The 25,905-nt window shown below is 45.3% G+C and overlaps 1 protein-coding gene across 5 annotated transcripts in view; it reads left to right on the plus strand.

Moving 5' to 3' along the window:
- Nucleotides 1-341: 341 nt before the first annotated feature.
- The window catches only part of ARID5B (AT-rich interaction domain 5B), a 117,789-nt gene continuing 92,225 nt past the window's right edge, over nt 342-25,905 (plus strand). For 2 of the 5 annotated variants that reach the window (XM_048310813.1, XM_048310816.1), the window contains exons 1-2: nt 570-894; nt 13,703-13,928. In XM_048310813.1, coding sequence (XP_048166770.1) covers nt 604-894; nt 13,703-13,928 — 517 coding nt within the window. In that variant the 5' untranslated portion in view covers nt 570-603. Of the gene's footprint in view, nt 454-568; nt 895-13,702; nt 13,929-25,905 lie in introns of those variants that run through there. The other 3 variants (XM_048310814.1, XM_048310817.1, XM_048310815.1) reach the window with 3 other exon arrangements.

A 25,905-nucleotide genomic window follows, 5' to 3' on the forward strand; every position in this document is an offset into this window, starting at 1 on the left:
CATATACGGGCAGGTCCTGTCAGATCCGCAGCGCGCCCGCCCGCCCTTTCGGCCCCCCAAAAATCGCCGAGCGTGGGCAGGGGCCCCGCCGCCGCGCCGCCGCCTCCGCGCCGCCCCTCCGGGGCCCGCCGCCGCCCCGCGGCATTTTTGCCGGGCCGGAGCGGGCGTCGGGGGCCCAGCCGGCGTCGGGTGGCGCCGGCGGCGGGACGCGGCGGGGCGTCGGCGGGGCGGCGGAGCGGGGGGCGGGCGGCGGGGGGGGGCGTCGCCGCGCGCGGCGGGGCGGGAGGCGGCGGCGGCGGCGGGGCGGCGCGGGGGCGGCGGCGACGGGGGGCGGCGGGCGGCGGGGCCGGCTTTGCCCTGCCAGGACCTGCCGGGCTCCATTCACGCCAACAAGTTTGGGAGAATGTTGAGTTCAATCGCGCCGGAGCCGCGATGGAGCGCAGCGCACTGCAGGTACCGCGCCGCCCCGCGCCCCCGCCCCGCCCCGCGCCCCCCGCCGCCGCGGAGCCCCCTCCCTCCCTCCCGCGCTCCCCTCCCGCCGCCCTCCTCCTCCTCCTCCTGCCCCTGCGCGGCGCGGCGCGGCGCGGCGCGGAGCCGGCGCTGATGCCGCTGCCGTGTTGTTGTTCCCCGCAGTGGGTCGGCGCCCCGTGCGGCTCGCACGGCCCCTACGTCTTCTACAGGGCGTTCCGCTTCCAGCGCCGCGGCGGTGGCCGGGCGCGGGTCCTCTCCCTCGGCGACTTCTTCTTCGTGCGGTGCCGCGCGGAGGAGCCCGCCTGCATCGCGGAGCTGCAGCTGCTCTGGGAGGAGCGCACCAGCCGGCAACTTCTCTCCAGCGCCAAACTTTATTTTCTCCCCGAGGACACCCCCCAGGGCAGGACCAGTGACCATGGCGAGGTGGTAAACGCGGCGCCGGCCCCCCCTTCCCCCGCGCCCGTCCCCACCTGCATGCCCGGGCTCGGCTCCCCCCTCTCCTGGCTCCCCCCACCCCTGGCTCCCCCCACCTCGTCCCCCTCCCTGCGGTGCGTGGCGGGGCAGCGCGGAGGGGCCGCGCCGTCGGGGCGCACCGGTGCGCGCTGCCCGGGAACTTGTGCGGGCGAGGGGAAGGAGGGAGGGGGTCGGGGTGCGGGGCGCCCCCGGCCCGGCGGGCAGCGGAGTGTGTACGGGGCTCGCCCAGTCCTTCTCCAGCTTCATTAACAAAAAAAAAAAAAAAAACCCACCAAACCAAAAAAAAAAAACCAACAACAACAAAAAAAACCCACCAAAAATTAAAACACACGGAAAAGCGGGGAAAAAACACGTTGGGGGGATTTCGATATTGTTCGGGGCTTTTTTTAAGTATTCGATATGTTTAAGAGGGCGGAAATTACGAAATGGAGGCAGAGGGAGATCAAACGCTCTCGAGCTGGCAGGGACGTGTTGAATAAAGTGATAAATGACAGGTACGGGAATAATACATTCAAATAACTTGCAGATATGCCTGGGCGTATTTCGGAGCCGCCGCGCTCCCGGCGCAAATGCGCTGCGCGCCGGCACCCTCCCGCCGGCGGCCGCGCAGCCCCGCGCAGCCCGGGATGGGGCCGCGCAGCCCCGCACCGCCCCAGCCCCGAGCCCTCCCGCTATCTGCCTTTCAAATTCACTGCTTCAGTCCGTGTTCTGGGGCGGGGGACGGGTGAGGTCCCCAGGCAGAGCTGCAGGGATGGAGAGGGTCCCCGAGAGGGGCTGGAGATCTGGCGGGAGGGGGGACGAGATGTTTTGGGGGAACTTGTGTTGGAGATGCCGGGGGGTGGGTCCGGGGGGGCTGTTTGCGGAGGCACGCGTGGCTGTAGGTGCGGACGTAGCCGTGTGCCCGCACACACGCGTACACAGCCGAAACGCGTTTCAGAGCCACCTTCGCTCGCTGCCACCTCTTCACTTTAATTTTCTGTGCATGCCGCTGAGATAAGGGAGCCTTTTCCTAAGAATCAGGGAGATGACAGTGAGCAATGGATGCTCTGAAATTGCCCGTGGTGACTATTTAAAACTGTGCCTCTGCGTGTCTCGAGTGTGTGTAAAATGAAAGATATTTGGAAGGGAGGGGGGTGGGGAAAGGGACACAAATCATTTTAATACGCCTTAATGATCAGCTCATGTTACTGTGGTAGGAACATCAGAGAAAATTAATCCTACCATTGCGAGTAAAACACTGCTCTGGTACGAGAGTTTTCAGCTGCGTGTACCTTCCTAATAATACGCACAATTTTATTTATTTTTACGTGCAAACACCGCTAGTAATTAGCCGTGTGATTATACTTGTGTATTTCATTCGGGTTTTAACTGATGTCATTCTGCATTATTCAACCATATGAAAACAATTTTCAATTAAGATAATGGCACGCCTTGAAATTATGCAAATGCCGGCCGTATTGTGTAGAATAATTATGACAAATGTAAAGCAGGTAAAAAGTTTCCTAATGCAGTTGTGTTTTACACCCCGGTGATGTCATTTCCCCTCTGGCCTAAGTTAGTCATTCATTAGCAGAGTAGCAGCAGCAGCAGCAACAGCAACAGCTCTGAGTGATACTTCTCTGGCAGGGAGCCTACAGAAACCGGCACTGAGAGCCAGGGCCTAGAGAGGGCAACATAACACTCCCATTAAGAAATGTACTTTGTTTTCACTTACTCCATTAACTTGTTTATAGACATAGGAATGATTTTTTTATGATCGATTTTTAATAGTTTGGAACAATCCGAATGGTGCTTGGGGATGTGCAGGCAGCAGAGAGACAAAAGGCTGGGTGCTGGCTGGGTGGGGGTAACCGCTCTCACTGGGGCGCAGGGGCGGCTGTTTACCCTAAGCACCCCGAGATCCCGGTCTCTTTGGTGAATCACATCCATATCGGTTCCCAAAGGGGCAGCAGGGCCGCCTCCGGGGTCACGGGGCTTCCTAACTCTGGACTGGGCTCCTTCTGCGGGAGGAGAGGTGGCTCTCGAGTCAGATGCACCTTATAGCTGTCAGGGCGGGCCTTATTCACAGTGTGGGACTGTTGATGGGGTGAAACACCTTGTCTTGTGTTCGGGGAGTGGGAATGGAGTGAGCCAGTGCTTAAGCATGTATTGCAAATCTGTGGTGTCTGGGGCAAAGGGGGACAGGACTCTTGCTGTCACAGAAATTGGTGGTGAGGGGAGTGAGTGGCTGAATTGCAGGCTTGCAATTGAGCCCACCGGAGATTTAGGCACAGTCTCCAGCAGCTACCTGCGCTAGCGGCGTGATTAATAGAAGCAGCTGGCTGCCTGTTTTCCGTCATGGCAGCACTGACACTGTGACAATATTCAGCTAGTGGCTGTGAGGAGGGAGGAGAAGCAAGGAGGGATGTAATGCTTCTGTTACTCAGAAATTTCTGATGGCGTATTTTCGCTGATTGCCAAATGTTTGAGCTAATCAGCAATAAGTGTAAATATAAGTCTTTTTATAGCTAGCTGAATTCATCATCCAGATTTAAATATAACTCCGATTGCTGCTAAAACCGGATGTTTCTGTGCACTGCCCAGACCCAGGGAAGGTTCAAGCCCAGGTGTGCTTCCGCTGCAGTACCCTTCCCTCCACCTAAGGCTCAGCATCCCCATCGCCACAGCCGAGAAAAACTCCCTTTCAGTGCCAGGAGCTGGCCAGAGGTTGTTTCCCAGGGAGTCTCAGTGGATGGTGAACATGGGATGGGGCTGCTCACATGCAGCAGGTATGGTTACTCCTGGCCCTGGTGCTCATTGCATTCCAAAGGAGACACGCATGGAGAGGCTGGGACCACCTCTGGCATCACACTCAGACCACGAGTCTTGCTGCACAGGAGCAGTGAAGACATTTTTGTAAGAGCAACAGTACTTGTGGGGCCACTGCTAGGTGAACTAGAAGAGTTTTGTGCTACTTCACTGAAAACTTCGTTGCTGCTTTTAAAGCACAGTGGCCTGGGCACGCTGCTTCCCACCTCGCCATCAAGCCCAGACACTGCAGCAGGTGCAACACTGGCCAGAGAGCAAGAGCAGCCTTCTCTCTCTTCCCTCCAGCAGGGAAAAACTGATTCTCCTTCATCCCTGCAGGGCCACTGCCAAAACGGAGTCCTTTGCTGGAGGAAGTCACCACCTTGCCTTGATTTTCTCATTCACTCTGGTCCAGCGCAGTCCCCTGTGTCACCTTGCGCATGGGAAGATGTCCTTGATGGCTGGTGCATCACACAGGGGTCAGAGCAGGATGCTTGGGGACCTGCGGAGATCCAGAGGGAGCGGCTTTAAGGGCACCCCATTGTATTTGAAACAGTTTCATGTGGCAAGCAGCCCCCCAGCTTTGCTGGCACCCAAGTGTGAGAAGCTGTGTGCCGTCAGAAAGCGGCTACCCAGTCCCCTCGTGAAGCACCCTGCTCCTGTGGCATTCAGGGAGCACAAGGTGGGCTCACCCTCCAGCCCGCAGGGTCTTGGCCAAACCCTCCTCCAGCTCATTTACTGCTCTCTGCTCCAAGAGGTGGTGTGGGGTTGTGGAATGACTGACCTTTGCAGAAGCAGTTGTAGAGTAAAATGCTTGTTAGTGCCTTGTGTTTTCATGTTTTTAAAGGTGTTGGCATTAATTAGACTAGGCTTAAAAATATATTTCAAAGTTGGTACTCATTAAATCCAGGAATGGTATTTGATGTGATGCATACAATTCCTAAAAAACCCTGAACAAGCAACTAATTCATTTTGCGTGGTATGACATTCCCTGCATTGCCCTGCATCGTGGTGAGTGCTGCTTCCATTGAGGCCAGACTGTCAGTGGGGATCTGCCTTTGGTTCATTCATCAGCAGCAAAGTTTACTACGAACTCATGTTGATTTCATCTCTTCTCCCAAACTGGGGGATCTGATGCAATGCTTTTCACTTTGCAAATAATCCTTACTCATGCAAGTAATTTACATGAGTAAGCGTTGCTCATACAGAGGAGAGGAGAGAGCTAGTTTCCTGTAATTATTTCCCTAGAAGTATTTTGCATCTTCAGACTAATTGGGGGAAAGGAAAAAAAAGAAGTCACTCCATAAATGTGTGTCATTTATAATTGCAGAAGAGATTCTTCCAGAAAGTTAAAGGAGGCAGCGTGTTCGTTCTCTCTTCATTTTGGGATAGGTGCTGACAGCATCCCTTGAAAGCCTGGTTCATTTTATAGGGGCTCTCCACATGTGGGGGTCCTACCCCAGTGCAGAAGGGTAGCATAGGCTGGCCTGGGCGTGGTGTATACCAACAGTGCTTTATTGCCACCCCCCTAGAAAAATGTGCTACTCTCTTTGCACAGTAATAGATGTATTTTTTTTTTTTACGGACGTAGGAATCTGTACACTCTTATTTGAAATGAGAACAGCCCCGTTTTAGTCTCTACGGTGTGTGCCTTATGCTCATATCTGTCAACACTGGTAATGGCAACACGTTTCAAACATGCAGATTATGATTATTAAAGGGTGCTTTAAAAATCATGCTAATAGCATCAATCTCCAATGTACACTTGCTCAAATTAATTCAGCTTTGGAAATCAGGCACACTGTAATAGCAGTGTTAGGGAAATGGCATTTGTCATAAAATATCGTGGGTTTGGTAATTGCATAGCCACTCTGTATATTTTTATCTCTCTCGCCACCAGTAGCACATGCTGGCAAAGGAAGGAGAGGGCAATGATGTTACTCAGACAAGCCACATGTTGCTAGCCATTAGCCTGCAATCTGGAATATCTGGTCATTTAAGGCAGATTCCTTTTAAAAAAAAAAAAACCAACAACTTTTTTATTTTGTTTCCTTTCCTCTTTCCCTCCCCTTCCCTGTGCATTCAGACTGTAGAATACACCCACTGCTTTCCAGAGTTGCTGTTCCCAGTCTGATCAGTGGCACTAAACATTAAACTCTTGTCTTTGGAGAATAATAGGCCTCACATGGTACACCCTCAAGCATGTTGAGATACTGTGCAGGCTGGAAAATAAAAATGTTCTAATTGTGTCTTTTAAATAAGCATAGGAGTGAATTAATTAGACTATATTTTGTCTTTAGTTGCTTAGTTACACAATAGTATTCCTAAGCGCAAGTAAGATAAATTGGCTCTTTTTGTGCTGCTTGTCCCTTAATCATAATTACTGTATTGCTCAGGAGAGTAACACATACATAGATTTTGCATTTTTAATAATATTCAAACAATATGCGAATGATATAGAAAGTATGTTCTGATTCAAGCTCTCGTATGCTTTTATTTGGGAAGAAGTTCTACTGCTATGGGAGCAATATTTGCATTAGTTGCTCAGAGATGTAGTTCTGGGAAATACATAATTGAAATATTCTTGCAATGCTTGTTCTGGCCCTTTCATTCGCATTCAAAATAACAATGCCTTAAGTCTCTGAACAGTCATCCACTCTTGATTTAAGAGCTTTTTTTCTTTGTGTGCATGTGTGTGTTTGTGCGTGTGCAGTGTGGGTTCACACCCAGCATTAACCCTGCACAGCCTAGACGCTCGCGTGATTCATAGTGTCGGATCAAGTTGAGCTTTTTATTTGTAGCTAAAATGCAGTCAGAAGGTCAGATGAACATCGGCATTTTATGGCATTAATCCAGTGACCTTAATGCTTGGCAGGCGTCCATGTTTCTATGCGAAGGTGCCAGGGTTATAGATAATAAAAGAGTTTGTTTTCATTTTCTGGATATTTTAATCTTTCTGTGCAAAGCGTAGCCTCGGGTTTGGGGGGCTTGAGGCTACTCCCAGGGGCCAAAACTTTAATGTCTTACTGGGTTGTTGAACGTTAGCTGCTAATGATGGGCAGATTGATACACATACTGAACAATGGAAGGTTCTGGCAAGAAACCCTCTAGACATGCTCAGTGGATGTATGTGAAAATTGGCTCCATTGTTCTGCTGTATGAAAAGCAAGTAAATTATTTACAGATATTTGCTAATTAAAGCACATATTGTTTTACCAGCACAATAGAACACAATATAACAAAAGACAAAAGAATAAGCTTGCATAATTTAAACCTGCTAATGCCATGTACTCCTTGTTAAGAAAAATATAATTATGTAATCTATGAGGAAAGCTTTTCGTACTGTAACTGTAGTAGGCAAAATTAGGAATGAATTGCTTGTCAACTTGCCTAAACTAAAACAGCTCTTTGAGATCTGTGAGCTACCTGATGGGAAAACATTTTGACTGAAGCCTATTTTCTCTTTGGTCAGAACTTCTATCTGCAATGACAGATATAAATTCAATTTGAACCTCTGGTTGTGAGTGGGAGGAGGGAGAAAAAAATACCCCAGTCACAAAGGAGGAGGCTCACAGTAGAAATGTCATGTCTAACTGCTCACAGACGCCCCTCTGTGCACCCCATCTCCACCCTCCTTCTGGCCTGGGTGTACCAGTACCCCAAAAAGCATCCTACAGAGACATGGTGCTGTTCTGCCCCAGGTCATTTTGTGTGTCTCACTTTGGAATTACTGAATCATGTGGAAAACGCTGCTTGCTAGTACAAGGGAAAGCAAAAACCATAGGACTTCACGTGCTTCAGCTGTGTCCTTCAACGTGGTCTTTTCTCTTGGTTTTGGACCCTGGCAGAAGGGATGAACACATCAGTGTGAGTTTCAGACAGCTCTGTGCAGCTGTGCTTAGGCTGGGGAAATACCTGTCACCTGAATTTAACAAGATCATTATAGCCCTTTAAAGTAATTAGGAAAGGATTAACAGATGAAAGGTTCTGCCTTGGCCTCTTTAAAATTCTCTGGTGTGCCGGGTAAATTCCTGATCTGTGCAGTGTTTCCTTCTCAAGGCTCTTTCCATATGTTCATGGGGGGAGAGCAGTGGTCTGTGTAGGTCCCTGTGTGTAGGCACCTCCAGGGAGCAGGTCCAGACCCCAGTGGTCAGCTGTGCTCCACAGATCCTTTGGGACGCCTGTCTGCCCTGGGCTTAAGGGATGCACGAGGAGATGGCACCAAATGAGGCACTCCAGGCATGGTCAGGGGGAAATGAAGCTGTCGCTGCCTGTGCCAAGCTCTGGAGCCTCTCGTGATCCCACCTGCAGAACAGGAGGAGAGTTCCCACCTGGCAGAGGTGTGCCCTGGTCCCCAGGTTTGCATCATGCTTCCAAGGGTTCTGCTGGAAGAGCAGGAGAGTGTATGGCAGGAGAGTCCTTTGTGTACCTTGTAGGGAGGCTGAACAGGACACATCTCAGAGCCAGGCCTTTTCCATGACACAGCCACAATTTTTCAGCCGGTTTATGATCCTGCAGTCTTAAAAACTGCCATGTAGATTCCCAGCCCGCTGCTGGCAGCAGGAAAACAGGACCTCTTTACTCTAGAGGAAGTCTCTGAGAGCAAATCAGTCCTGTACAGATGCTCTTTGCCTCTTTAGAGCTGGATCTGGTCCCTGGAGGAAGTGCGGCTTATAGGAAGTGCTTCTGGAGACCTGGGTTCAGGTTCCTGAGTGACTTCTGGTGAGTGGGTTAGGGCTGAATTGAGATGACCTGGTTTCTGCTGTTGTCCCAGAGCCCTGGTAGCATCTGTATGGCAGAGAAGAGCTCTGGACTGAAGACTGTGATCAGGACCTTTTGTTTTGATGTGCTGTCAAATAAAGCTGATGGTACTTTCCTCAAGCATCCAGGTAAATGCATTCCTACAGGAAAGGTGCTTATTGGCAACAAGCCCCCTCCTTCCTTTCTCCATGTCTGCAACATGACCTCCTGCTCCTCAAAGGGGTCTAGAGCAGGGAATGGGATTCCTGAGTTGAGAACTGCCTTGTTACACACGGTACGGGAAGGTCCTTCTCACCTAAATTGCAAAAACACTACAATATACATGGGTCATAAAACCAGCCCAGAATAAGAGAGGCCTTTATGCCCAAATGAAATAGTCAGTTCTGTTATCCCCGCTGAATGCAGTCCCTAAGAGTCACGCTGTATTTTTTGCTCCCGCAGATGAATGTGTTTTCATCAGCAATGTACTGGGTTGTAAAATACGCATCCCCAGCTATCTACTGTGCTAAAGATTTCACGGAAAAGGCTTGAAGATGTTTTCTAATGCAAATCATACTGATCAGATAAATGATATGCAGTGTCTCCTGTAATTATCAGCAAGAGTTTTTACAGTACATCTCCTGTTTCTCTCTAGGCCACATATTTGATGTTAGGAGACAACCAAGCAGGTGTTTGACTCGCTTGTGCCCTCCAGAATTCCTTAAATGACCTCTGGAAGCACTGGAGTGAAAACAGTCTCAGGATGTGAAAGTTTTGAGATATCTCAGTTGCTGTAATTCCTTTAAGTCTGCCTCAGTGTCTCTAAAATATAAATCTTTCCTAGTTACTGGCAATGAGTAAGGAGTTGTGACGTACCATATGCGGGTGTGCAGTCAAGATGTACGACCTCCCTGTGCTGCTCTGTGACTCCCTGCCTTGTAAGAGTTAATATTTCTTCTAAAAAATAATTAACTGCTTTAAACTATTCTAACTACCTGACCTCTTTCCCTGAATGTAAGTATTTCAGCCATCTGCTGAGTCAGGCAATATAGCATTCTGTGCTTTCACGAGGCTGTGATGGTTGCTTAGACAACAGTGACATAATATTTAAGCATAACGGCTCTCGAGAAGATGCTGTCCCCTTCTCCCTGGATGACTTCTCTGGAAATGCAAATCCAGTATGCTTTTAAAAAAACAAGAGAGGGATGAGAGGGGTTTGTGTCACCATCTTTCTTAACCATCTCCTCATTTTCTACTTGATAGGTGAAAGAATTGTACTTTGCTTAGAAGTCTTGTAAGACATGCTAAAATTATAGGCTGACTCGATAACTGTTTTTATAGAAGCAGGGGAAAAAGTGCCTCTTTCTGTAGTCAGTGCTTATTTTGAGATTTGGACAACATTGTGGCTGGGACCATTGGCTCATTGGCCCACTGACCATTGGTTGGTCAGTGTGCACCCGAGATAAATCTCATTCCTGAGCAGAGCTGAAATCTGTGGTGGTTGTTTTTTTCTCTTCTTGCTGTAGCAGGAAAAAATGGTAATTAAAGACTTAACCGTGCAATGGAGACCTCATAAACACATCACTTCAGAGCATAGCTAATACATGATGAGTTGATTTTTGTATAGGTAGAGATATATATGCACTATTTGCGACGTGGGTGGTTTTCCATGTTTACAGAGAGATATAATTATGAATGACATGAAGGTTATACAGCAGATTTCTTTAATCTTCTAAAGGTTTGTTAGTCATGTGTCACCGTGTACTTGGTTTTTATTTTTTCAACATCTGTATTCTTTTGTCATCATGTTGAAGGGGTTTCTCTAGAAGGGCTGCAGCAGTAGATAGTGATTGATACCAAATGGGTGCAGGGGCTCCTCTGGCTGGCAGAGCCCTGCAGGTCTCCCAGAGCAACTTTTGTTGTGACACAGGCCTTAACCAAAAAGGAGAGGGACCCTTTTGTCACCTGCTGCTCAAAAAAAACCCGCCAAACCCCACAGTAGTTTAGGGCTGAGCACTTGGAAAGATTGCTTAAGGATGTGTGAAAGCTTGGCAAGCACACTGAAATTCCGGAGCTGGTGAGATAGTTGGGTGACCTCTGTTTGGGTGGCATGGCAGAGGGGCAGATGACCTCTTGTGTCAGCACACTGCCAAGATGTGGGGAAGACAGTCCCTCTGGAGCTGCCTGTGGCTCAGGCTCCTCAGAAAGCGGGGACTGGAGGCGCCTGCCATGCCTTGCTGGGTAACAGTGTTTGTATGATGAGGCACCTGGGTGGAAATGTCCCTGGAGATACAGTCCCACACCAGCGAGATGTGCATTGGTAGCGGCACTCAGAGGAGGACTGCAGTCTGATCTGCAGTATTTGAGGAGTGTTTGATAAGTTGGGAAGGACGTGGACAATTCTGTGTGAATTGGGTCAAAAATGAGTGGTGAGGGAGGGAGCAGGTCTGTCCAGTCCTGCTCTGTGACAGGCAGAGCCACCCAAGGCAGGCCCTGAAAGGGTTCAGGTAATTTTTCCATTTCCCACCTCAGAGTGAACTAGGCCGCGTTTCCCTCGTGCTGCTGTGGTGATCCCTGGCAGTACAAGGGGAGGACAGGAATTTGCGGGCCAGCCTGGTGCCCTTAGGGAGAGGGATTTGGGGGCCAGCCTGGTGCCCTTAGGGACGTGGGCTGCAGGGGTGACCAGCTGTCCTTGGGGACAAAGATGGTGTGGAGGTGACTGAGTGGCCCTGACAAGGGGTCATCAGCTGTGGGGGTGGGGGGTTCAGCCCAGAGCCCTTGTCACAGCACAGGGACAGCCTGGACTCCTTCTGTATTTCATATTTGTGCTGGGCTGTTCCCTGGTGCCATCCTGGGCACCCCTTTTCACACTGTGGCTGTATTTGGAGCCTTGGTGCCATTTTGCAGAGGGCTGAGGGGGACACGGAGTGGTCTTTTCACGGTGTCTTTCCCTGGCCCCTCACATCAGTGTGGGGATGCTGAACACCCCATGTTCCCATGGCTGGATGTACTGCTGCCACAGAAAACTCATGGCTGAGGTGTGCTTTCCCCAGCTCCCCAGAAGGTCCCCCTGCTCCTGCCTCTGCAGTTCCCCCTCCATGGCAGGCTGGGCAGAGTGCCCCAGTATCGCTTCACCCTTGGTACAGTAGGGCTTTTTTTTTTTGTTTTAATTCCTTTTTTTTTTTCTCCTGTGTACACATCATGTGCGTGTGTGTGTGAAGGTTGTATTCTCAAAAACAAGTTTATTCACTGATGATGTAATAGTGATTGTACTTTTCTTTTGGTTAATAAATTGTCTGCTCAGCTTACTTTGTATGCCAGCCAAAATTAGTCATACCAGTTCTTGGAAAGGATATGAAGAAACTAGTAATTGAAATCATAATCGTTTGATCATGAGAGCTATTTGGAAAATAATATTTTAACCAGAAGCATGTCTGATCTCCAAGTCAGGTTTTTGTTGGTTTTTTTTTTTTTAACTGCTGCTTAATATATTTCTCTGGTAAGGAATATTAGAAATTGTGCAGTAGCTGGTGATGGTATTCAACATCCTAAAAGAGAACTTCATCCAGAAATTGCTGAGACTGTCTGCAGGCAGGCTGATATTTATATATATGTATTATTTTTTTCCATCCTGACATTTAATAATCACCATGTAATAGCTATAAAATGCATAGCAACTATGGCTTTTTTATTTCAAGTGGATAGTGTAATGAAATTGGGTGAAACCATCCATTGAAATTGTACTTCGTAGTACCCAGTGCTTGTTTACAAAGTATTGACGTTTGTCATAAACAGAGATTTAAAGCATCACTGTTATTGTTTGTTGTTTGGTGGAGGCTCTTATGCTGTGCAGCGATAAAGGAAAAGATTTTATTACAAGCTTGCTTAGCATATAAGCATGCTATTCACTTCTGACCAAATATTTGTTATTGCACTAAATGTAATGAAGGTGCCTGCTTATGAAACAGTTTTGTAATGTATAAGGAAGAGTGCAGTATCAGATCTGTTTTTTTACTAGAATTACTTCAGGTTTTGTATTGTGTGCAACTTGTCACAATAAAGCTCTTTTTTTTTTTTCCATTGAGCAGTATTTTATTTCCTGAGGAATGTGTTCAGTGGACAAAAAAACCCACACTGAGAGAATCAATCATGCTTTTCCCTTTGTTTAATAACTCAAAGAATTTCTCTCTCCTTTGCAAATATTTGTGTTTATTTGAGAGAAAAATTGGATTCTGGTTTATTTATTTCAAGAACCTGTAATTGTATTTAGCGTTTGAAATGTGTGGTGAGCAAGGTGTGGTGTAAAGCCAGCTCTCATTACAACATAAATTATTTCTGCTGTTTTAACCAAAAAATCTGGAGTGTATCTTGCTGGATATGTATGTTTGTTTGTTTATTTTTTGAGGCTTTCTTGATCCCTTGCTCGCTGGAGTCAGCTGTAAAACATTCTGCTTATTCATCATGACTGAGAGGAGTTGATTGTTTCCTGGAAGGTTAAAATCCAGCAATTAGGACTGTTTAATTTGAGTATATGTTCTAGAGGCTAAACTAAGTTTAAGTGCTTTTCTTAGAATGTATGTTTTAGAAGGGGGAAAAAAATTACAGTTCTGATCTTGAAAAAGGTTTTAAGAAACATGAGAATGTGCAAGTTTCTTTTGGTGGGAAGCACATAACATTTATGTAGTATTTCTTTTGGGATTACATCACAGTTTTATTTAATTTTAAGGACAAAAGTTAAATTCAATATTTGTGTATAAGCCAAGGGAAAATGTACCATAAACATAGGAATTTTCTGGTGAGTCAGAGTTCCAAGAATCTGAGATTTACTTAGTCTATTTATTTCAGGACTAGCTATAACCATTAGTCATCCAGCCATGAATTTTTACATTTGCAGCTAATTGCACCTAAAAAACAAACTTTCCCTCAAGGCTTTGGGTTATACAGAATGTGATTTGGCAACCTGCATTTCAAATGCCTTTTAGGATCATTGCCCTGGTCCTAGAAATTGTCTTTAGATCGTGTATATTTGCTTCAAGTAAACAACTAATTTTTCCACTTAGGTGGCAAGAGGAATAAATTAAGCGCTAGCTATTCTGTGATACAAAAAAATTACTCAGCCTGCAGCAAGATAGGCTTTTCCAGGAGTCAGTGCAGGATGATATTACTGTTTTCTCAGTCATCAGGGAGCCCAGAGTGACATGTTGTGTTCTCATCTGATCACTGCTTTCAGGATGAAGTTATTGCTGTTTCAGAAAAAGTTACTGTGAAGCTTGAGGACTTGGCAAAATGGGCACAGTCCGATTTCTCCAAGTGGAAGTGTGGTTTCCGGGCTGAGCCGGTCCAGCCTATGGATGTGGGGAAGAATGGGCAGAAAGAGGCCTTGACAAGATACAGACAATCCACACTGAACAGTGGCTTGAACTTCAAAGATATCCTGAAGGAAAAGGCTGACCTTGGTGAGTATCCCTTACTTTCTCTTGTGGGAAGGGGCCTGGAGGTGAGTGTCTTTTGAAGACAGATGAGCCTAATCCTGCCATGCCGTGTCAGATTCCCAAGGTATGTCTGAGCCTGGGGCAGAGGTGTGGCAATGAGATGCCTGTGTGGGGTGGGTGGTGGCAGTGAGCTCATCTCAAGCTCCTTGTGGACTGGTGTGGGGTAACACTGTGATACCCGTCTACATGGCCTGGAGCTCTACGATCAAGCCCTGAAGATGCGCATACAGATAATTGTCACAGGCTCTGCCTGGGGCTCTGCTGGCTCTGGGATCAGGTCAGAGCTGTACACTGTGGGGAGGGGATGCTGGCATGTCTTCTTGAGGCCTCCTATGACAGGCAGGGATGAACAAAGGCCTTCCACTTCTCATGTCCCATCTTCCAGAAGCTCAGAGATGCTCCTGGTGGTTGCCTTGACTCTGTATGGTTGACTCTGTCTCTCGTTCAGTAGGGATGTGTCCCTTCCATAGTGTTTCCTTGTCAGCTGTATGTTGCTATAGAGCTCTGCAAGCACCCCACTGTTGTCTCCACACATAGACCTGTGCTTTCTTTCCCTGTTTGTTTTCAGAAAGGGAGGTGGTAGCTCTGCTACTTTGGATGATTGCAGACAGGTTTGCATGTGGGGCTGCTTTGGGTGCACAGGCACTCACACCTCTAAAACCTGTGGTGAGTTCCCAGGTCCAAGTGAGATGGGTCTCCTGTTGGTAAACGTGCCTGTTTGTGGTATTAGGACCTTGGATGTGTAACAGCTGTCAGAGATGGCACTTTGAAGTGCATACCAGGGACATTTCTCTCTTCTGCCAAGTTTTTAATAAATGGTCTGTGTTTGAAGAGCATCACGTTTAGGCCATAATGTGTGAAAAGGTAAGAAATACAAAGCTAAGCCTGATGCATTTGTATCTACGTGAACAGGAGTGCAGGGCCAAGTTCAGTTTTATAGTGTCATGACTGGGTTGGCATCGAAGCCAAGTTACATGAAGCTGAAGATCTGTCTCGGAAAATTTATCTTCTGCATCTCATTTTTCTGATCTTATTAAATGGTGAAGTGATTTTGTCAATCTCATGTTTTACCATTAGATATGTAGGTTGGAAGATTAAAGTACAGTTGGAAGTCGGCCTTATTTTTCACTGCATGTCCAGGGAAAAAATAATTCATGTAATTCTTTCTCTCTTCCTTTGCTTTTCTCTGTGGTTTCTTCTAGTTCGTAATTACATGCAGTAATTTTCTCTGCTATTGCCTTGGTATCTTCTTTATGCACTACATTTATTTGCATTTGTTTGTTATGTCAGAAGAATCTTAATGTTTTTCAGACAGAACTTTTGTGTGCTAATGTTTTCTTGTTTTTGTTTTCAACAAACAAAAAAACCCTTGTGGTAAGTTACGAAATTGCTATTATCTACCCTAGGAGCCAGAGAAAATTATCTTTAAGCCTAAAGCTTACAGTTGCATGTTAAGCCTTTCAAAGTAGGGGTTATACTGAAAACGCTCATGAAATGCAAACTATATGGTATAATTTCGATAACCCCACATTCTGATGTTGCTCATTTTCAGTTGGTGGCTCTGACTTTATTGTTGGGTTGGGGTTTTCTTCAGTAGAAAAGGGAATTTTGGCTAATGTTTGATTTTGACTGCCTTTATCTTCATAATGGCTGGCTGACAGGAGTGAAACCAAAGGTTCACGAAGACCTATCGCTGACTGGATACATTGATATAGACAATTTATGCAGCTTATTAAGGGAATCAAAGAAATTTCCTAAATCTAGTACTGAGATGATTTTTTTACCATCTGAAAGAGCCAAGAATTTAATCCTCTTTTGCTTCCTGGATCTGACAAAAACTCAGAAGAGTGGTGATCTTCAAAGCTTGTGAAGCAGCCCTAGTTGGTGTCCTGTAGGCAGCCCATGAGCGCTGGTGTTTGTCTCAACTGTGGCGTTTAGCACCCACGAGATGAAGATTTACTTCTCTCCTTCTGAGTGGTTGGTCAGTGCTCTGGGAGTTGTCATGTCCCTAGCTGGAGGCAAATGGAGGAGCATGACGTGTGGTGTCCGAGGCATTTGAGCTGCTGGTGTTGTCTCTTCTCTGCTGGCAAATGGCAGCTTTACTGCCTGTTAGGACGTGTGCCCACAGACCTTTTCCAATACGCAGCATCTTGCCAACAGAGCAGCACTCGGCTGCAGTGATCAAAAGATTTATTAGCAATAACTTCTGCAGCAGGTCTCCAGCACAATGGTATGGGGTAGTTTTTCCTCTTAAAATAGGGTTGTATACTGTAAAAGGAGCACAGCGCACTGTCATGCAAAGGTCCCTCTGGTGATACTCGTGTTTAACCCTGGCTGTAGATGAGGAAGTTGCTGAACCAGGTGTTGAAAAGGCCTAGATAAACAATGTGATCTCCTGGACCCCTTTTTTCCTGTGAAATGGCATGTTTCCATTACAGAAAAATCCCATAAAAGTGAGTAGATTCTGCAGCTTTTCCTACTAGATGTTTTTGAATCAAGCTCTAGAAGGTAATAGGAAATTATATCCCTACCAAAGAGCTCAAAAAAGCTTTACAGAAGAAACAACATCAGTTTTCTTACAGTATCCAGGAGTGGTGAGGAGTGAAATAACCTGGATGAAATGAAAATATGGCTGATACAGAACCAGAGAAGTGTCACTGTGCAAACATACTTAATTAAACACGTTGCTGCTGGGAGCAGGGCAGCTTCAAACAACAACCAGGCAAAGTGAGACCTCGTGTGAGCAGTGTATACCTTGTGCCATGTGTTCAGTGGCGCTTGCTTAGCCAAAACTAAGGCAACACCTGGTTAATCCACAACCTCTAGAACCTATGATTGAGAGTTGACCCTAATTCGAACAAGGTAGTTCTGTCTCCTTTTTTGTTCTCTCCTTCTTCTCTTTTGTTCTTGTCCTCCTATTTTCTCTTTTTCTTCTTCTTTTTTTTCTCTCTTTTCTCTTTGCCTTTCTTTTCTGCAGAAGCTGTTGGAGGTTTTTTTCTGTAAAATGCTGTTGTTTTTATGACTAGTGAATTATGCAGAACTTTTCCTTAGGACTGTATTAAATAAAAGATCTCGAAATAGCATTTTTTTGTGTGAGCTTCAAGATTTCAGCCTGAAAAATGATTTTTAAGAATTATTTCTTTCTGCCTGTTGAGATACTTATGTTATACATTCTGTCCCTTTCTACAAATACGTCAATATTGAATGCTAGCAGTTTATGTCTTAAGACTATTTATAGCTTTCTGAATATTTCTTTCAAATGTTGAGGAAAAATAAAGAATAACAACAATGCAGCATATAAAAATAGAGTTGCTCAGGAATGTATTATTCATAATGAACATGAGAACCTGTTTTTCCAGAAGAATTGGTCTGATAAAATCATTCACTACTGAGGCCACTAGGGTTTTTTTTTTTTGTCTTTAGAATTATTTAGGGGATTTTTCTTTGTAATAAAGGGACTTGTATACCCATATTTGGTAAACCAGTGGAAAGTCACCAAATGAGGAATTATTTCATTTTACAAAATGTTTAGCAACTAAGCAATGTAAACACTATCAGTTAAATGTGGCAAAGTTGCATATTTGTATTCCTTGGGCTATAGTTCGAAAAAAAATTCAAATTATTTTATATAACATTGCTTCTTACAGACTTCCTTTAAGTGAAGTATGAAAGCTGCAGTGTAAGCTTTATTGGCCTATAAATATGTCATTATAGTTGGACTACATTTATATGCTTTGGATTGTTGTTTAAGCCAAGAAAATATGTCTCTACAGGTTGACTTTTTATTGAAACCCTTTGAGGCATACAACAGAATGTATTTTAGGCCAAGGTTATTAAAACAGCATTTTCATTTTTGCAGCAGACTCATTGTCAATTATGCTGCCACAAACTGTCTGTGGATAGGCAGTTATGAATGGTTTCATCTCTAAATGTGTCTTTAGAAAAAGAAATAAAAGATAGAGGAGTCAGAGCTGAAATTGAGAGAAGAGACTGAGGGAAAAATGACTGAATTTAGTGCTCACCAGCTCTGTTGGTTTGGGTTAGGCTGGGCTGCAGTGCTGCCTGGGTTTAGCTAAGGAACAAATGGCTCCTTTGCCTGTGCTGGGGCAGGGAGGTGGGAGCTGCTGCCACAGCCAGGCAGTCTCCAACCTCTGGCTCTGTCATGACAGAGGTCTGGGTTTGGTCCCCAAACTGGCATTGCCACTCTTTTTATCCATCCTCTGTGAGTATCATGCCAAAATGGGCAGTTGAGGTTCCTGCGCTGGCAGTGTTAGTAATGGGATGAGCAAGTTCTGGTGAACTGAAGGGGTTTTGCTGCACGCACTTCTTGTTTGTTCAGGTCCAGCGAGGGGAAACCCAAAGAAAATTTAGCAGTCAGTCCTGTCCTGTCTTTCATTCCTCACAGCCATGCATTTGAGGATACACAATCTGGATCTTTGTTCCTTGTGAAACCCGGGAAAATCAACTACTGCTCCTAGCTGAGGTGTGTATTCTAGCAGTCAAGCTTTTCTAGTCCGTAGGTGGTTTTCCAGCAGTTGTTTCCTACTTCTCTTGAAGTAGCTCCGTTGAACTCTGCAGTGGAGCTCGCTGGGCAGGACTGGGTGCTGCAGGACTGGGTCACCCTCTCGTTTTCTTGTCTTTACCGGTCTCATAATTTGTATATCTTCACTTGGATTGCAGCTCTCTGCTGTATCTTGTGTTGCCACACAAATTGGCCAATCCACAGCAGATTGCAGTGAGTTTGGAAGGACAGGCAGAGCAGGGGTGAGCTGTCTTGTCAGAAGGTGCCAACCCCACAGTCAGTGTCTCCAGTGGGCACTGGGCTGTTGCATGGCTCTTCCAGTTTCACTTGCCAGTGGCCTTGCAGCAGGCGTGATTTCTCCAGATGAAGATTATCAAGTCATAATGTAGTCAAACTATGACATTATCAAAACTGATAATCTGCAGCTGTAGCATGTTCAGACACTTGTGGTGACTTCTGATCTGGCAGTGACTCTCCTTTTTCATTGTTTGTCGCGTGCTGCTCAGTTCAGGCTCGCCTGGCTTAACTTGACGCAATAGTTTTCTGACCAACTAATTGTTACCTATTTAGAGTACAGCCACTTTGGATACTTTGTGCCTAAGTCATGCCTCTCTTCCCCTCCCATTCTTCTCTGTCTTCACTCTTTGCCTCTTCTTGTGCCTTCCTGTCTCCATTGGCCTAACTGAATGCCATTCTGATCTTGATAAAGCTCCTCTAAGTGTCCTATTATCCCATTTTCCCCTCTCTGCCCTTGTGCACCGTATGTTGTTTTTTGTCTTGTGGGTCAGTGACCTCTCTAACTCATTTTAACCAACCCAGTTGATACAGTTCTTTTGCCATAGTTGAGGCTATGGAGCCTGAATGGAGAAGGATGGCTCCCTTGGGAAAAAAGAGACTGCAGCCTGGCTTTTTCTTCTGTGTTTGTGCAGCTTGTAGCACATGCCAGCAGTACTGCAGCAGGACAAGAGCACCAGCAGGCTGTGAAGCAGGAACCTCTGTTGGGATGACTGTTCAGAGAGGCTGTGGAGCAGAAAGGCTTCACTTGGTTCAACACCTTCTTTTAGTTTAATTACTGCTTACCTTTGGTGTTAACATATTTAGGATCAGAGATAACCTGAGGTGCTGAGCAGACAGACAGAGATCAATACTTACTTTATTATTGGTCAACCAGCTGGTTTAACAAATACTTGTTGGCTTGTTGGCTTCAGTTGCTGGCTGCCTTTTAAGTGCTGAAAGGTGGTGCTGTTGTTGAGTCCGGTGTACTTCCAGTAATTCAGTCCTGGAGATGACACTATCTCCAGTAGCATTTTGGGCCTCTCCCTCCTCAGTTGCTCCTCTCTCTTGAGCCACTGCTGCTCTCCTCTGCACCTTCCTCCTCCTCCCTGGAAGGAGATTGGTGGGGTCTGTCCTTCTTGAGGCCAGCTATTTGCCTGAGCAGTGCTGGGATGATTTGAATGCTGTTAATTTCTTCCTTTCCCTGGAGAGAGCCTACTTCATTACAAAGCCTATGAGGGTGACAAAAACATTTTAATATGAAGCACTGGCTATGGAAGCCTTTCACTCACCACTGGATTGTGTTGAGCCTCATCTATTTGTGATTCTTGAAAGGAGTTTTAACACCACACACCTCAGACTTCAAGCATGCCTTATCAAAGAGATCTGGATTTCTTATCAAGCTTTGACCTACTTTGACCAGCTTTTATAAAAGGGGGTGAGAGTATCACCCCTGGAAATTGAGGATGTGGGTATTTTGTTCTTTGAAATGTGGAAGGTATGCCAAGAAATGTAAACAAAATACCAGGTGACTTCGTCTTGGTAGCCCCTAACTCAGAGTGGCTGTTCACCAGCCACCTCATTCCTGCAGCAGGAACAAGCTAACATGATTATGAGAATGGTGCTGATAGCAGTTGTCACTGCATCAGGCATTTTCAATTATGTATTGGTATGACCGGGTACTTTGCCATTGGTGTAGAGCACAGCCATTGGCAATGGCAGTTCTGGTCTATTCAGAAACATCAGAGAAGGAATCACTGCTGCAAAACGAGAGGAGGAAGAGTAAAATTTTACTGCCTGTGAAGCTAGAGAACTGCCCCACGTTCTCTTAAAGTCAAAGTTGCAGCCGTTTGCACCATCAATAAGAGTTTTGTTGCAGCCTCTGGCTGGAACAGGATAGCCTACATAATTACAAAATAAGTAGATAAAAAATAAGGACCATTCACAGACAGTGTCAAAGCAGCCACAGTGTCCCTTTAAAGGGACACAGACAGTGTCCCTTTAAAAATGTTTGAAGGCTTTTGTTATTTTTGTCTGTTTTTAGCACCGGGATTGACCTTGCCAGGCTGTGTAATAACCCACATGTGTCTGCTCTCCAGGATTTTTTCCCTTCTAGTCACTGTTGGATCTTGCATTTAATTCTTACTGACCATGGGTTTTTGTTCCAGTAACTGGAAACGTGTGTGTCCTGGTGCAGTGCTGCTGTGCTCTGAATCTGACTTTATCTGTGTCTGGTTATTTTTTCTCCTTTTTCCTTTTTTTTTAAATTATTGGTTTAGAGGGTGCTGTTTTCCTCCCCAGCCTTCCTTCTCTCTTCCATTCCTGCCCATACTGTTTCTGGGTCCCGGGGGACCCAGTTTGGGACATCTATTGTTATGTGTTGCTGCACTTTCCTTGCCCAGCACCACTGGAGGGAGGTGATCAGTGGTCTCCTCTGTGTGCCATGGTTGCTAGTTAGATATGTTGATCCCTCATAAATCACTGATGCCTTTCTCCTTCTTTGTATCCTTTCCACACAGCCAGCCAAAAATTGGGTGAGTACTGAGATCTGTAAAACCAAGCACCTATGTAATGTTGTGGTATAGTTGGGTGGGCCCCAAGGACATCCTCTTTTTCCTGCCTGGCTGCTTTCCTGTACTGTAATTCTGTGCTGCTGGAGCCCAGGACTTGGAGTCCTGCAGTCATCTTTGACTCCAGGCGCTCCATTAATCAAGTTGGAGCTGTCTTTGTACCAGCCCATGAATCATGCTGGCTTGTGACCTGTGCAGCCGTGCTGAGATGCTCAGGCTCTTCTGTGGGTGCTGTTGATACCATGGCCAGATCTGGGTGTCATTTCCCTTGTAGGGGGAAGGAGAAAAGCCAGACCCAATTTATTCACCACCTGCCTTCCAAGTCTTCTTGCGTTGCCCTTTGTTACTCCCATGCCCAGAAAGGCAACTGGCCCTTTGTTTGTAGGCACAGTATGATGTGTCTGGCCTCTCATCATCTGTTTTCCTAAGTATCCTAGTCCAGTTCTAAATGTGTCATTGCAGAAAGGCCAGTACTTTTTCTCTGAGATACAATAGTCATCTTCTCATAGATGGCCTGTCTTGTGTCATGGGAGGTTGTCAGAGAGAACATCCTTTGTGCATCTGAAATTGAAGGTGGAGAGTTGCTTTTTATTCCTTTTCTCGTCTTTCTGCAAAATTGTTTGGTGGGACAGAGGCACACCGGAGCAAAAGCTGTCAGTGAATGGCCATGTCAGCATTTATGGAGATCTCAGCAACAGCAGGACCCTCAGCTTGCCAAGGCAGACCTTCGCTTGGGCCAGCAAGGGGAAGTGGGAGGTGGGGACACTAGAAAGAAAAGGAAGGTGTTGGACAAGATTGTGGGAAGAGGCGTGGCTGCAGCAGCTGAGTGGGCAGTAGCAGATGTGCCTTCCCAGCAGGGTCAGCCCAGGCATCTCCTCCAGCACTATCACCTTTGTGAGCACCAAGAGGGGCTCTGTGGGTACACAGGAGAAGACTGTGGTTCTGGCAGCTTTGCCTTTGTTAACTGAGTTTTAAGACTCTCAGTATCGATATTCTGACTGCTTAATCCCTTTTGGTTAATTTAGGTCATGCTTGTCTTTGCTGGCTTGGTGATCCTTGTATGATGAGAGTATTGATAGATGAGAATGCTTGGGAAGGGAAGGGAAGGGTTAAACCTAGTGTGTGTATACATTGGAGTGTGGTTTGTGGGAGTGGGTGATAAAGCATATATTTAAAAACTGTAACAGCATGAATTGTAACTTACTGGGTAGGTTTTGTATTGGAGAACCTTGTGGCATAACCTTTGTTTACTTCATTTAGTAGAATCTGTACCATGTAAAATAAGTTCCTTCTTAATTTTACTGCTAATAATAATTCGCTTGTAAAGATGAATCCTCAGTGCTGTAAACCTTCAGCTTGGGTCTGTCTTGCTCTATTGCATTGTGAAGGGCAAATAGTTAATAGCATAAAGAAGCTTTTGTTAGTGATAGGTAATGTGTATGATTTTAGCAGGAGTATATTTTAGTAGCTTGTGAAAAATCAAGGTGAATTTTTACATCTGTGCACTGCTGCATAATTGATATATGTAGAAGCTGAAATTCAAAATAAGCTTCTAGGAGAGCCCACATTTGATTTTCCTAAACATTTAAATATATGTATCACACCCTCATTTTAAGATGCCGCTTAATGACTTTATGAGCATGTTGGCAGCCAGAGCATTACATGTGGTTTGAAAAATGTGTCTGGATATGCTTGGTAAGCAGTATTGTTCTGACAGTGTACTAAAGGCCATCTTCAATTTGACTATGCTCTACTTTGTTATGCTGTGAAAGAAAAAGATAATTCAGCAGAGCATTGTGCTGTCGGCTGGAGACGCCTCACTTCAGAATACAAATATTACTAGGGATAAATGAATCATTAAAAGAACACTAGCATAAAATATCTGATGAATGAACTCCAGGAGTCTGTGCTGGAATAAATTTAGCATTCACGGACAGTACCATAATATGTGAAATAATAGTATCAGTTCTACATTCAGATGCCAAAAACATTTATGGACCCAGAATAATTGTGAATTACAAGGCTATAAATACATAGAGGGGATTTGGTGATATCATAATAAACCATGAGAAATTCGCTAGGCTGGTTTCTTATGTTACCAGAACCTTGAGATATATTTACAACCTTGTTCACACTCCTGCAGTTTTAGGGGGCAATTCTCCTCTCACAACATGTTCGTCATTCGCATTCGTGCCAAGGGGAGTTATGCATGTGTGTCATGAGTGAAATAGATGCCCACACAATTCAAGGATCCTATAACGAATATCTAATTTAAGAAAAAGGTGGGAAACATTCCCTCTCATCCTCCTCCAAGTTCCCCCACGTCCTGTTCTGCTCCTGTGAACGAGGCTAATGAAGGGAATATAGGTAAAGGATGACAAGGTAGCTGCTGTGTTCCTGAACATTTTGTCCACAGCTGCATCATTTTTTCCACTTCTTATTACTGAGAAACAAAACAACCAAAGCCCAGATGTTCTGGTCCCAGGTTTCTTTAAAGTGCAGGCTAATGCATTTTAAAAGCCTGTTGTAAATACCCAGGGAAGGCTGGGATCGTCAGCCTGTCCTCCAAAAGGAGGCTTCATTGTTGTGATACCAGATCCGTGCCTGATAAGAACAGTTAATTAGGAACTGGGGCTGAACCTGAAGTGATATTTGAGAGCATGTTCAGCTTTCAGCATGTCCCCACATCACCTGTTTGTAATTAAGCCTGGTGTCCCCTGCCTTGCTGAGTTGGGGTGGTGACTGTCTCTGCAGGTACTTAGTGTCCTTCACACATCCCAAAATTAGGTGGGTTACAGCTGGGTGCTGCAGGACCCCTTCCCCTCCCAGCATCTCCCCCAGCCAGCTGTGCCGTGTTACCGGCCTCATCCTTCTCTTAAGTCATTGGCAAAATATGCATGTTCAGTGTGGTGCAGAGCAAGTCTGCTCAGTAATTCCACATTCCTTAGTGTTGCAGGAGGTCTCTTGACTGACCAAGCTGCAGTCTTTCTGCTCATCCCTCTCCTGGCTGTACCTCCCTGCCTGCCAGGGGAACATTTACGGTATTCACAGTGGGAAGCATCTGTGGCTTCGTTTATGTCCTTCGACGTGGTTCCTGTTTTACTTTTTGGGTCTTGGTAGACTCACCCTCTATCAGTAGATGAATCACATCCTTGAGGTATATCCTGGACCTTCCATCCTTGTCAGCTGATGAAACAAAGAGAACATAATTACAGGATCAAAAAAATAACAACACTGAAGTGGTCATCAGCAAGAGGGAGGTCCTTGGCAGCCTTGTAGGAGATTTGTAGGCTTTGGTGTGTGTCAGTGATAGGTCCTCACCCAGTTAGTCACTGAGCCTTGCTTTGCTTTGATCACTGCCAGTTTATTTCATTGTCTTTCTCTCTTGAATTCTTGCATGTTTTTGCTATGGCATGGTCATGGGATTATTGATTATATGTTTTTGTTAATTACTAGTGGCTTTAACTTGATATTCTTTGCAATATCTGTGCGAGCTCTTGTGGCAAACCCAGTAGACAGGGTATAATGCAATCTTAATGCATGCTTTTCTCTTTCATTATTGTAAAATCACAGTCTCCACTTGCTTTCACACTATTTCCAAATTAAAAGCTTTGTGGGATGAAAATTAAATGATAAGTTACTATAAAATTCTATTTCAAGAATCTTGAATGCTTCAGCTCCATCTTTATTTTTAGTTTTCTTACTGCCTGAATGACCCTTGCTTGTGACAGTGTTTGTCACTATACACTTGCAGTTTTGTTGCATAGAGAAAATAGATTAAAAAGTCCTTCTACACTTGTGTTTTTAATCCTCTGTTCAGATACATAAAAATTTGGCCCTGTAAGTTCTGTGGTACAGTAAAAAAAATTAAATAAACCAACCCAAATAATTTTGGCAGTTCAAACGCAGAAACTAAAAATAATTTAATCTGCAGTGTGAACATAGTTTCATATTTATACTAGCATCTGGCCTCAGGAATTGAATACTCCATTCTTTAAATAGCTTCACTCTGGCTCTTGAATGCTTTGTGACTAGAACATTACCCTACAGTCATGCACCTTGTTTACATACTTCTGTTAAAAGGCAAAAGAACTTACAGTACTTCAAAACATTGGTACAAGCTCCCTCCTCCCCTCTTGCCTTGGAAAAGAGAAGTTAAAAAGAAAAAAATGCGAGTGGTCTGAAAGAGCATTTTAAATTTAGTTCTCTCAGTTTGCTGCTGGGTACATATTTTACTGTCATTTGTATGAAAAACTGGAAGAAGAATTTTCCAAAGAAAATGTGTGCCTTTCCAGATGCCCAACAGTAGTCAAACAGAGATTTATGTACACTTTATTTGTCTCTATGTTTTTAATCTGGCAAGTGTCTTTGTCTTTAAAAACACTTTGCCTAGAGAGAGTGGGTCTTTTTTTCTTACCATATGGTAGAAATAAGGAGTAGATCCAGGTCCCTGCAAAGGAAAAATATCAGAATAATGTAATAAAAAGGTAACCACTATAAACAGGAGGCTAATGATTAGCTTCTTACAGTCTTTAGGGACAAAGTACCTTTTATAGTTTTATGATCCTTGCCCAGC

Source organism: Corvus hawaiiensis, chromosome 8 (assembly GCF_020740725.1).
Source record: "Corvus hawaiiensis isolate bCorHaw1 chromosome 8, bCorHaw1.pri.cur, whole genome shotgun sequence".
Classification (NCBI taxonomy): Eukaryota; Metazoa; Chordata; class Aves; order Passeriformes; family Corvidae; genus Corvus; species Corvus hawaiiensis.